The sequence below is a fragment of the Plecotus auritus genome, assembly GCF_963455305.1.
Source record: "Plecotus auritus genome assembly, chromosome: 4".
NCBI lineage: Eukaryota > Metazoa > Chordata > Mammalia > Chiroptera > Vespertilionidae > Plecotus > Plecotus auritus.
Window position 1 is genome coordinate 127507497 of NC_137775.1, and position 14017 is coordinate 127521513.

Below are 14017 nucleotides of genomic sequence, written 5' to 3' on the forward strand. Positions count from 1 at the left end.
TTTAAGGTGGCAATTAGTCCCTGCCTGAGCATGAAACTCAGGCCTCTGACTAGAGAGCTGACGTCCCTTGCCCTCACCGGAATGGTTCCTGATTTATTTATACAAATATCCCCAGTCTCACATGGCTCCCCAAAACCATCTCACCAGAGAGAAAGAGAGAATTTGGCAGATATCAGCATAGTAATAGCAAACAACAAATTAATAACTACGTACTTTAATATTCAACATTCATAAGTGCACAGAGTATCACTGATCACTTAAATAATACATGTCAGTTAACCTAATGCAGAAACGAGTAAAGTCAAACATTCAAAGCAATACCTTGAGCATGTAAAAACTGCGAGTGCCACTTAACACCCGTAGTGCAGAGTCAGAACAGGTCTTTAGGAATAGTTACTTAAAATCCTTACCAACAGGGCAAAGCACTATGGAGAACGACACATAAATACACACAGCCTGCCAGACTGCTCAGCTAAACGCACAGCAATTCTGATGGGTTTGGCTAACCTTACTTTCCACGTATACACAGTAGTTTCCAACACTTGAGTGTCGTTTGGTGATGGGGATGCAGAATAGGAAGAAAGGGGGGCTACCATTTACTCTCAAAATAGAATCGAGTAGGGAAACCTAAACTCCTGACTAGTCAACTTTAAAATGGCATAACCAGAACTTTGTTACAGAGAAAATTGTGTTTTTTTTTTTTTTTCTTAAAAATGTATGTCAAAGAGGCTGAAAATCTTGTCCGTGCTAGGGGAAAGTTGAGTGTGGAAAAATTTGCATTTAAAAAAATGTATGTTGCAAAGAAAATAAAAAGGCAGAGCATTTTGGCATTAGCAAAAGGCTGCACTAGTTCTCCGGCAATAAATTTATGGGGAAACATGACAGGCTCCTCATTAAAGCTATGTGTACGTTGGCTGAATTTTATACAAGATTCTTGAATCTTGTGGAAAACTGGGCATGGCTTGACATCTGAACAATGTCGCTGGTTTGTTTGATTTCTAAAGCATTGGAAAATGTTATACTTTGGAAATCAAGGAGAGAGGAATAAACATACTGCAACAGAACTGGGCTGAATCGGAAAGTTCTTTTTCCATATGAATCTATGAGATATTTATTACCTTTACTTCTCTTACAAACACAGCCCCCTTGCTAGAAATACTGTAGTACTTTTCTCTCTCTCTCTTTTTTTTTTTTTGATGGCGAGAAAATAGTGCCGTTAAGGCAAATCTTACCCAGCAGCAGTAACCACCTAAGGATAGGCAATTTTCAGTTGGCTTTTCAGAAGCTGGTTGCCATGACAAAAAGCACAATTTATTCCTCAGTTCCTTATCACAGCTACAGATCACAGACCATAAAAATTAACAAGGCTCTTTTCCTTTTCCTGATGATTTCAGAGTTCCTCATCCTTACCTGAGGTCTTTTGTTCCCCCAATTAAATGGAATGAATGTCAGTCATCTAGCAATTCAATTAATGCTGATTCAAAATTCTGGCCCAAACCAGAATCTATAATCACAACCTCCTAATCACAGCTCAGCCATGAGAATGAAAAGTAAGTAGGAAATTGCACTAATTACTCAATTAGACTAATACTGTATTTTAAGCAAGGGCTTAAGGGGCTGTCAGCTCTGACAAAGGGCCGTGGAGGTGTCCTCACCTGTGTGCCCTCGGCGGCCCACCCGGAGCTGATGTTTACAAGTGGCCCTAATTTCTGCCCATCTAAGGTGGGATGGACCAAGCTGGGTGATGGAAATTCCTAACAGAGACACCAGTGAGGGGCAGCTCCAGGGGCTTCAGCGGCTCTCCACAGCCCTGCACACGGACAGCCAGGGCTTTCTGGGAGGCCGTGTCTAGTGAAGGCAGCCGAGCACACACCTCCACCGGCGCTGGCTCCAGGAAGAGCCGTGAGGAGGAACGTCCAGGACGTGTGAGAGCTGCTGCACTGAATCTTAAAATGGAGTGATGCTCGCGGAACCAGCCTCCAAACTCACCACAGAGCCTGTATCCATGCTGGGGAGAGCACCCGACCTGCGGCCCTCCCCTGGGGGCTCTGGGGAGGCTGAGAGCTAAGGGTCACCCGCACCCCAGGGCCAGCTTCTCAGGCAGCAAAGCCTCTCTGGACAACCTCCATGGAACCAAGAACGTGAGTGGAAAGAACTGGTGGGGAAGAACACCCCAGATGTGAATGAAGTATGTACACAACAGCATGGGATACACACCCAAACAAGCTGGGCCCTATTTCAAACACAAAACCCCCCAGCCCCAACCCCACCCCCACTGAGACCCTTTCTTCCTACTCAGTTCCAGAGATGTGAATATGGTGTGGATGACGGGCGGACACGAGCCTGTGCTGCCTCTGGTTTGTGTACAAACCCTTCCGGAGCTGGAGAGGAAGAGGGCAGGGGCCCATCACACATGTCCTGGTCTGAAAAGGACCAGCTGGGGAACTGCTCAGGGGTCCGCAAGGAGAGAAAACATTTATTTGAGTGGGACAGACAAAGTCTTTACTTCCAGGGTTTGCCTTGCAGGTGGCCGCTGCCTTGAGAGCGGGGGCTCGCGTGGCTGGCAGGGCCCCCAGTGGACAGGTTCTGACCGCTGCGGGTGCCGGGGACCTTCGAGTCTCTTGCCGAGGTGTTAGCGTGGCTCAGCCGGCCTGAGGGAGCAAGGAAGCAGGGAGAGAGCTACAAGAATGGTCCCAGGGACAATCTGCCAAGTACACTTTTAAGTCAATGAAGTCTTATGCTACAACCACTTTTAAGCTAATAAAGTCATACCCAGTATTCACTTAAGGCTAAAACCTACTGTTTATCCTTGTGACCATCTTAACGGTGGGGGAAAGGGCAGAGACGAAAGGAAACCCAGCCAAGGTAGCCTGTCCCACCTTCCTTCTAGGCAGAGAAGTGAGCAGGAGCGATTAGAGGGCAGAGAGGAGGAGGCAGTGTGCAGAGGAAAGGCCTGAAGTGGTTTGTGTGCCTAGAAGCAACAGAAGGAAATGAAGACTTCCAAGAAGGACTCTGGATGCTTGAGCCTGGCCTCTCAACTCTGCCTGAGACACACACTTTGATCAAGTCTCTTCTCTCCTATCTGTGCACAATGCCTAATTCTTGCCACAATCTTGGCTCACCTCCGCTTGCCCCCCTCCCTGCATAGCTCCTGTACCCTTCCAAAATATTGGAAGACTCTGAATATATTACAAGGGATCACAAATCTCAAGCTCTACAGAAAGTGTTATCTCTAAAGGTCAACATGTCTTACTGAGATTGTCTGTCGGACCCTGCTCCTCTTCCAGGTAATATTCTATCTTTTTTAGGTCTTCTGGGGTAAATCTCCACTTATTCTCAGCCGGTGGGGGTGGCACTTTGGGGCTGGATCGTTTCCGGGCAGAACCAGGAGGAAGGGCTTGCTGGCAAGATGCTGGCAGGGAACCTGTAATCAGTCCTTCTGGGAATTTCTGAGCTAAGACTTTGAGACCTGGGTGTGGGAGATCATAGAAAAAACAGCGTTACCACTGTGAGGCCAAGGCGAAACCTGACAAGGAGCCCGCATGCCTCCTAATCTCTGGTTTTCAAGTCGAGGCCAGCACAAGGACGCAGAAATCTCTCTCAACTGCTTCGCCATTAAGAAAATTACACCAGAAAATGTCGCTTGTTATGTGGGATTCTGAGAATTCCACCAGAAATCCTTCTGCGTAAGTCCTCAGCATCAAAGCTTTCTCACAGAGCCCTGATGCAATGTCAGTATTTCAGGAATTTAAAACATGTGCCGATAAAGCTCAGGGAGGTTTCACAGAACTGCCTCCTTTCAGCCGCACGGCTCTCTCTTTCCAAAGCACAGGCAGACCTCACAGATGTTTTTTATTTTTATTTTTTACAAACTGAAGGCAAGACCCTCTACCAGCAAAAAGATTATGACTCGCTTTATGGGGATACTTGCTTGGTAGTGGTGATCTGCATGTGCCCGAGGTATGCCTGTACTAAATCCTGACCTCCCAGGAAAAAGGGGCTGGAGTGGAGGTGAAGGATTGTGAGCCCAAATTTCAGCCTTTAAAGTCCGGAGCAGAACACAGTCCCGCTCGCTCACCTCCAGAAAGCATGAAGAGGTTTTCAAATCCCCGCTCGCACATGGTGGTGGCCGCCTGGCTGGCCAGCCTCTCGTCGTCGTCATACAGAATGATGATCTTGCCATGAGCATTTTTCTAAGAGTCAGACGAGTTAAGGTTTGACCACACTGAGTTAATGCTTCTAGACTACAAGAAACCCCCAAGGAACAGAGAGCTGTCCCAGTTCACCTTTCTGAATTCAGGGCAACACCAGACGGTCCCTCTCTTTACCCATCACACTGGCAATTACTAGAGTTCTTCCTGTCAGGGAACCCAATGGAGCAGGTATTCTTTTATCTTAGAACCCTGATTCAAGACGCACTAGGTACACTATACACCCTTCAGCTCTGTTATCATCACAACCCTGGAGAATGAGTATTACAAGTCCATTCTACAGGCAAGGAAGTAGAAAAACTTTTATGTTCAATATGCTCTAACGCAGCCTTGTTTATCATAGTAAAAAAAAAAACTACAATAAAGCGGAACATTTTAGTAAATTATAGTACATCTGAAGACATTTACACTACATCAAAAATGGAGTTTATAAAGGCCGTGTGTTAGTGTGACAAAGTACATTGTAATATCAAGTGTGGAAAAAGCAAGATACTAAGTTATATAGACAGTATGATTTCTACTTTGTTAAAACATGCATAGAAGACAGTCTGGAGTGAAATATACAAAAAACGTAATAGGAGTTGTTCAAATGGGTGATTATAAAATATTTCAATTTTCTTTCTCACATATTTCAGTATTTAAATTATTTTCTACTTGTATGATTTTTATGAGCAAAAATATTAAAATTTTAAGAAGAAAAAAGTTAAAATAGAAGGAAGAAAATTTACTTAAGTTTTACTTGGGAAAGCTTTCTGGGGGAAAAACGTCTTAGGACTCTTTTGAGAGAGAAGAAGGGAGAGAGAGAGAAACATCAGTGTGAGAGTGAAACAACCATTTCTAACTCCTACATGCTCCCCACCAGGGAACAAGCCCACAATCGGGGACGTGCCCTGCCCGGGAATCAAACCTGGAACCTTTTGGTGCACAGGACAATGCCCAATCAACTGAGCCACACCGGCCAGGACAGGACTAACTCTTAATGGATCATAACCTTTAACCTGATGTTCTTTGGCCCAGTGCAGTATGTCTTGCAACCATCTGCCATCATAGTCAGCATACTCAGTAACAGCTAAGAATCCAAATTCTAAAGTATGCCAAAATAAGCTAATTACTATAAAAAGTCATTCACACATTGCTTCTCGGTCTTTTGGCTAAAATCAAGTGACGTATCAAAAGTCCTTCACAGAGTTTTCCTACCAGGAGTATGATTCCTGGTAAGTTTGATTATTACAAACCTCATCATGACCCAACTCCTTAAAATGCAACAAAGGATACATATTCAAGAATATCATTTGAATAAGGGTTCATTGTTCTAGACAGAGTTGCAATTGGGTAACTGTAAGCTGTAAAGAAAGGAAAATTAGGAAGTTTGTAGCTCTCCTAGTACAACTTGACCCCCCTCCCCAGTGGGTTTAAAATCTCACTAAGAGCTTAAAGAAATATATTTTCAAAATCAACAAGCCATAAACCTAAATACTTTTGTGAAAGAAAAGAAACAGGACACTATAAACGAAATATGAAGCTTTTACTTGACTGTGTCTGATGTTAGCCCTGGGCCCTGAGCATGTGAGAGCGTCATCGGCCTGTCTCACAGCATTATAGTAAAGCCAACTCTCCATGGACCGGGCTAGCACATGGTTCCTTAACTGCTGACCATGGGATATGGTCAGGGGGCCAGGATGCAAGAATGGGCAGTGTTGTTGGGAGTGAAACACTCTGAGGCCGCCTCTCTCTTACCTCCAACAATGTGGCACTGCTGGTAAGAGTCTCTATCGCGCACATCTAGCAGCAGGAAGGGGCAGTCAGGATACGGCTTGTCTTTGCTGTTGGGCTCTGCTTTCTTCACTAGCCCTTTGTCTAGATCCAGTTCTCCAACACCACTGATGACGCTGCAAGTGGAAAAGTAGGTCAGCAGCAACTAGTCTTAAAGGTCAGATGCTTTTCTTCAGAATAGCGAGAGAGTGCTCAGTGTCTTTTCAAAAGACACTTCAAAGAAAAAGGAAAATGGGTATAGTGTCTCAGTTCTGCTTCTGAATACAAGATCCTGTGGATTCCTATTCTATCTCACTGGACCCCAAGGAAAGGGTCCATACTTACCTTCCGACAATGTACGTTAGGTCATTAGCCTGGCTGAGGGGGTAGAAACTGTAGGGTGCATGCTGCCTCCAGCAATCAGGGCAGCATTCAGAGAAAGAAGAGGCGAACAATTAACCCAATGGAATTTTGAGGGGCGTAAGAAAGCAGAGCAAAAGGGGAAAGTATAAGGTTGATGGGGCAGGATAAATGAAGGCATTTCTATATGTAATGTAAAGTAACAACAATGTTTTAATTTATTCATACAGTCTATCCAATATGGATTTTGAACCTTAATGTTTTTAGTAGTTATGTGTACTTACTTCCATTTTATAGGTTATGATGTTGAGGTTGAAGAGGCTTTTAGATTTGGTGACACTCATACAATCAGACACAGGAAAAGCTAGGATTAAAATGAGGGAGTTCACCACTGACAGTTCTATTATAAGGTCATAACATCACTAAAATTGGTCACCATATTAATATTATAGGCAAAATGGGGTTAAAACATGGATCAAAGGAACAAGAAGAGTAGGTGTTATGAACAAAATGGCAAGTAGTAAAGTGTCTCTATTAGAAGATGATTGCTTTCCTGGCAAATATGAAGACATGTGTGCCAAACCACAGACTGACATGCAGTATAGTTCCCACCACAGCAAGTCCAACTCTGCATTTAAATTGGATAAGCATTATAACTATGTGCCATGTAGTGCACATTTTGTTGAACCACAGGAGAAGAAACTCTATCCTCAATGGAAGTCTCGTTGGTCTATCTTGTTTTGAATGCAATTTTAGAGTCCTTGCACAAAAGTAGTTATAAAAATAATAATAATGGTATAGATGATAGCAATTCTTTCACTAGTTGGACTACTTTACCAGTAGAAGGAATGGGTATGTGCCAAAAATTAGCATTGTCTTATAATCAACAGTTAATATTTGTGAGAAAGTGTTACGTCACAGGGTGTGGAAGAAGGACCAGCCACGTGCAGCTGGAGAATCGACACTGAGGGCTGCTCTCACTCTTCTTTGCACCTGTAATAGCAGAACCCTGTGTGCGCCTCTCCATTTTCCTTCTGATTCTAGTCAGGGTACTTATAAGGGGCAACAGACAGAAAAGGCGAAGAGAATCATGCTCTCTGAGTCAAAAGACAGTAGTTGTAAAGCTAGGTCCTGATAGCAAACAAGCATACAGGAGGGCTGAGAAGAGTGGAAGCGAGGTGTGAAAATTAATGCTCTCCCATCAACAGAGTCTTACATTAACCGAGGGAGGATGCTGTGGGAAGATTCAGGAGGAGGCATTTACATAAAGAGAAAGTAGAAGGCTGGGTGAGAATGTGGGGCTTCACCATTGCCAATCTGAGGTAATTAAGCCACTGAAATCGGTCTCTAGTCTGATATGAAGGTAAGATGCAGGGGAAGCATGGATCCGATTGGAGTACCTCTGGAGTGTCGAGCGACTGGAGTCCCCTGCTCCCACGCTATTTATGAACTGGACAGGGCTCGGCGACTGCTCACTGGGGCTCCCCTTCCCATTGGTGCTGGCAGTGACGTCAGCATCAGGGTCTGAAGTCGCAGAATCGTTGTCTAAAATGTGCAAATGAAGAAATAAGTACATTTAATGGTACAATCTATATTTACTTATCAGGCAGGGCCACTGAAATTAGGTCAAGATAAGGAGCTCACATCACCTTACTTAAATTGTTCTATAAATTCTCAGATTAGGTATATAGGTTCTCAAAATGCCATCTGTGTACCCCAGGAGTCCCCAAGGCCCTTTCAGGGGATCTGCAAGGTAAAAATTGTTTTCATAATGATGCTGAGATGTTACTCATCGTTTTTACTGTGTTGATATTTGCCCTGATGGTGCAAATAAAATGGTAGATAAAACTGCTAGTGCCTTACCAAGAGCCAGGGTAGTGGTGTTAAGTTTTATTAGCAATCATCCTGGTTTTCACCAACCTGCAATCACAGTTATTATGGCAGTCTCACTTAAAAACCGTCCCTGCTGATGCACTAATAATTAACATCTTTATTAAATTGTACCCTCATGCACACGCCTTTTTCATATTCTGTGTGATGAAATGGGGAATTGCATACGGACAGTTTGCTACATACCCAAGTCCCATGGTTGTCTCAAGGAAAAGCATTAGTCTGATTATTGCTGCTTTTGCCATGAACACCATTTTTACTTGGAAGAAAATCTGAGAAAAACTGGTTACTTAGACTTGTGCATTTGGCAGACATTAAAAAAAAATGATCTAAGTGAAAAGTGAACTTGTCATTTCAAGGAAAACAACTGATGGCATTTGTTGCAATGATTACATTTTGAATAAAAATCGTAATTTTGAAAGCTATGTACCATCGGGAGCTTGACTGTTCCCCATACTTAATGTTTTTTCTGATAAGATAGGCGGTGAGATTGATAAATGTGGGGTTTTTTTTGATGCTGTGTAATGAAATTTGTCAACATTGGGAAGATCTTCATAACTCAGTGAACCAGTAATTTTCGCACGACCAAGGCATGATGTTATAAAATCATACACGGATAAAAGATTCATTCAAAGCGCAAGACAGACCGATGGCTTTTAATGTAACAGGGTGTGAAAAATTCATTAATATGGTTTCAGATTCTATGTTACAACTAACCTTTAGGAAACTATCAGTTGTTGTTTTGGCGTTGTATCAAAGAAAAATAACCACAATAACTGAAAGGGCTATTAAAACACTACCCTTTTATATCTGCAGGTCTGTGTGAGGCCAGGTTTTCTTCAGATGCTTCAACCCAAATAGCATATTGCAACACATTGAATACAGAAGATAGGAGAATCACCTGTTTTCTATTAAATCAGACACTAATGAGATTTACCCCAAAAAAGTAAATAATTCCATTCTCAGAATTTTTTTTGTTTTAGAAATATAACTATTTTGCATAAAAATATGTTACTTATGTTTGTAATGGGTGAAATAGTGAGTAAATATTTTTAAGTTATGCTTAGAATTTTAATACCCTAAACATTAATAGGTATAATTTACATAAACCAAAACTTTTTGAGGTTCTCAATAATTTTTATGGTGTGGAGGGAGATTATTACCAAAAAGTCTGAGAATTTACCGTTCTAACCAGTATAATTAGAGAAGAAATGAGATCTTAATTTGGATATGATAAAATATACAGAGCAACTTCAAGAGACTCCTATAAAAATAAGGAAAATAAATAGGTGGTTAGATAAAAGTATAAATACTAACAAAATATTTTTCCTATATACCAATTAGAAAATAATATGAAGATCTTATTTACAATAACAATTACAGATATACAATATACTTGCCTACAAAATAAACCTAATTAAGAAATGTAAAGGTCCAGTAAAAACTTGTAAATCCTTTATAGGTCTTATAAAAATTTACTTAGGGACATTAACCTGAATGAAGAGAGTGGCATACATTGAATAGTCCTGACTGGGTGACTAAAAGTTAAAGGGTTTAATCCTTTCCAGATTTATTTTTTAGCCTTAATACAAATCCCAATGGTATAAAAAAAAAGTTTAAAAGGATTTTAAATATAAGAAGAACAAAAAAATTATACATACATATATAAAAATTTAGAGAACCTGACTCATCAAATAGTAACATATATTGAAAAGATAAATGATAAAAGCAACGCTGAAGGACAACCAGAACAATAGAATACAATAGAGAACACAGAAACAAATCCTAGAATATATATAAGAAGCTAACATATGTTCAAGGTGGCATCACAGATCAGTTGATAAAGGAGAACTATTTTTCTAGATAGTTGACCGATGATTTCAACAGCTGTCAACTATCTAGAAAAATCAACTTTAGCTAACCTCTCACATCATATACAGGGTGTTCCCCCCAAAAAAGTATACACACTTTGAATGATCATAAAGTCAGTGTTTATTAACATACAGCTCATTAAAAAAATTTAAAAGAATCTACAGAAATGAGTATTTTTTGTGTGTCAATGCCTGTTTTCAAACTGATGACCATTCTGGTCCAGGCACTGCTGATAATGTGAAACAATGAAATCACAAATATTAAGAATCATTTCGTTCAGTATTTGTGTGCTCTCAATTTGTCGACTATTGCCGGCTTTGTGCCATAAACTTTCTTTTATGTATCCCCATAAAAAAAGTCTAGTGGCACTTTAGGATACATTTTCTTTGTTCAAAGATTAGTCTGGCTTCACCCATTATTTCAAATCAGTTAAACCTGAAAAGGAGTGAAAATTAAGTGATCATCAGCTGGTAAAGTGTGCATACACTTTTTTGGGACACCCTATATATGTAACAGATAGATTGATATTAAAACAAAAATAACAAGCAAGCTGATAGAAGAAAATAGAGGTAAATAATTTATCTTATTTTAGAATTTATGAATCTAAAGCAATAAAACAAAACATAACATGAAAGGCTGATTTAATCATGCAAACATGCAAATCTCATATATGTCAAAACCAACACAAAGAAAATTAAAAGGTGAATAACAAATTAGGAAAAAATACCTGTAACATATATGGATGAGAAAAGGTTCATATACTTAATTTACAGAGTTTTAAAACATTAACTAGCTCTTTAATTGAAAAAAGGATCATGTGTATAAGGTAAAAATGCAAACAACATAAATTTATGTGGAAAGAAAGCCTTCTTCCGATTCCAGACGCACGGTCCACGGGCCTCCTCCCCCAAGGGAACCAGCTTCACATATTTATGTCTCCTTCCAGAATAAAACAACTACATACTTCTGCATATATTTTATTTCCTCCCCTTTTTAAATGTCCAGAAGAACGCGATTCATACTGCTCTATACTTTGGCTTTTGTTTTGCTGTTTTATTTTTACTTAATAATATAGCTTGGAAATTGTTCCAAATCATCAAGTAAAGACTTTTCTCCTTTATTTCCAAGGCTGTATTGGTTTCCAAATTAAAAAGATATCATAATTATATAACGCTTTCATAAATCAGTAAGTAAAAGGTGAACATTCCATTAGAAAAAAATGGGAAAGGACCTGTAATATCCTCGAAAGAAATACGTATGACACACACACACACACACACACGCACACACACACACACACAGAGCTCACTGTCACTATCAGAGACATTCAAAATAAAACCATGTCAGCACTGGCTAGCATGGGGAGAAACATGTCTTCTCGTGCACTCGGTGGGATGCAGAGGCAGAACCTTCAGGAGAGGCTGTGGAATCAGCATTGAGTGCCTCCAAAACAGTTCTACCCTTTGTCCATCTGCAGCGATTTATCTCCAGGAAATAATCAGAACCACACAAGCACTTATGTATTTACACGGCGGCATTATTTTATAAAAGTGAAAAATTAGAAAAACTGTAGTGCCCCAGTAATAGGGAAATAATTAAATAAATTATGGTATGTCCAAAGAGTTGGCATTATCTGACCACATGACCTTTACACTGAAGCTCTGTGAGTCTATTTAATGACACAGGAAAGTCTGCATGACAAAATGTTAACTGGAAGCAACATAATACAAAACTATATACAAAGAGTATGGATTTGGGTGGGAGTTAGATAGGGGGGACAATAGACAACAAAATTTAAAACAGGGATTATTAGTTATTTTAATTTTCTTTATATATTTTTTGCAGTTCTCTAATTTTCTAAAAATACACTTTTAAGTCAGGGAAAAAATAAACATTACAAAAGGAGATTTTGTAATCCTTCAAAGATAGTCAATATGCAAACAGATACAATCTGTCCTACAGGCATTCCTGAGTGAGTTATTATTCTGTGTAGAGCACTAGAAAAACACTAATATTACTCACACATTATGGTGTCCTATTTTACAAGAGCCTATTTTGCTGTGCAAATTCATCTCAGAAGAGAAAATTGCATGAGCCCATATGTCCTGGTGCTGCAATCTCTATAATGAATTAAAAGACCCAATCCAGGTACTTATATAACCAGGTTAAAATTGGGTGTATTTGTATGAGGAGACTCAATTATCTCTATTACAAAGAGCCCTTCTTTCTCTGCTGTGTGAGAGGCATCTGTCAAAGATAAATTCCTGGCTTTTTCAGATTCCCTTTATCCTCGCTAACAAAAACAAGCCCAGGGAAATGACAGTTGAGTTGCACAAATCCAGTGTTCAGACTTCCTGAGAAACTTGTCTTGAAATCAGAAGTCAAATTCCTGGCCTACATCAACCTTAACAAAACACATTCTCCATCAATAAACAGCCACACATTGATTGGTGAGTGCTTCAGGATAAAATAAAGACCTTAGCTCTGTGTATGCCTTTCATGAGAGTACAACGAAGAGGTTTTATTTCGACTGGGCATTTAAGAAAGGAAATCTGGAGCCTACCTATCTTTCTGGTCTTATCTCCTACCAGGCACCTATTCCTCCCTCAGACCACAGCCAGACTGGATTACGTGATTCCCCCGGCATGCCGGGAGCTTTCTCTTCTCCGTGCCTGTGCTCAGCCTTTTCTCCTCGGTGTCTCTCCTCAGCCAGCAACAGCCTCACCTGGAAGGTCTGGTTCAGAAGCCTTAAGAAAGTCTACCTGTTTTCTAACTGGAAAATACCTTCCCTCCCCCGGCACTCCCCAGCAGACACAGGCTGCCACGGGAGACACACAGAGTTGTATCCTCACTGGCTGTATCACCTTCAGCAAGTCACTGCACCTCTGGGCTTGGGCTTCTCACCTGTAAAGAGTACCTTCTTTCTAGAGTTTCTGCAAAAATTAAATAAGAAAACTCAGGTGAAGTACCTAGCAATATACATGAATTCAACAAATGATAGCTTCCTTTCAGTGCTCCATTACGAATTTCTGCCATGTTAGTGATTTTGTGTTTTTGCTATCATTCTCCTCACCCAACATGCAAACACATGTGCACGCTTGATTACAAACTCCATATATGTAGAGCTGGGTTTTATTCATCTTTGTAGTCTCATAGCACCTAATTCTGTGGCTTGTACATACATAGAAAACACTAAAAATATTTGTTGGAAAAAAAAGTAATTAGTATATCAAACACATCTAAGACATTTAAAACTACAAATGCTAGAGCCAGAAAACCATATGGCTTTTTTTTAAAAAAGAAGTAAGAATTAACAATTAAAGCAGCAGATAGCATTTCTCAGAGAGCAACAATCTAATTACAAACAGGTACATCAAAGTCCCAAGTCGCTGGGAATGCAGCCACAGAGGGCGAGCGCTTCAGTCAAACGGTCAATCCGTTACTTTCCCGCAGCCTCAATTCTCATTACCTTCTAGTCTTTGAATCTCCTCAGCTGTCACTTCCAGTGTTTGATCTGACAAGGAAGCAACCTGGATGACCTGAGAAAAAAAGGAATGAAATGTGGAGATGTGTCTATGTTTGTTTGTCTTTAAACAGAGGCAAGTCTGTCTTTTACAAAAGACAGGGAACATCAAAGATCTCTTGTTTTAAGAAACTGTCAGTGTCCTCAACTAGAGACTAAATCTCAGGTCTCCTTACTCCAGGAGTGGTCATTCCTGGAGTAAGGAGATGACCATTCCAGAAGAAAAAGGTTCATTTAAGACATTGCAGAATAAACTTAAAAGGCCAAAAAGATAATTTAGAACAAGAAATATGGGTAAGAGTCTAAAACTGCGTCCATATATATTCTAGTCCCAACATAACATGTTATTACTTTTTAAAAAAAATCGTTACTGTTGAAAGTATTACGTATGTTATACTTTAACATGTTA

At 40.3% G+C, this 14017-nt stretch overlaps 1 protein-coding gene across 1 annotated transcript in view; it reads right to left on the reverse strand.

Annotated features, from left to right (window-relative positions):
• Positions 1–200: 200 nt before the first annotated feature.
• CEP41 (centrosomal protein 41) overlaps positions 201–14017 on the reverse strand; it is a 37834-nt gene continuing 24017 nt past the window's right edge. Inside the window, exons 5-11 of the mRNA XM_080664075.1 lie at positions 13555–13624; positions 7724–7868; positions 5949–6100; positions 5487–5554; positions 4079–4193; positions 3254–3469; positions 201–2651 (exon numbers count right to left, since the gene is read on the reverse strand). Of these exons, the coding sequence (XP_080520201.1) occupies positions 2503–2651; positions 3254–3469; positions 4079–4193; positions 5487–5554; positions 5949–6100; positions 7724–7868; positions 13555–13624 (915 nt within the window). The 3' untranslated portion in view covers positions 201–2502. The remainder of the gene's footprint in view (positions 2652–3253; positions 3470–4078; positions 4194–5486; positions 5555–5948; positions 6101–7723; positions 7869–13554; positions 13625–14017) is intronic.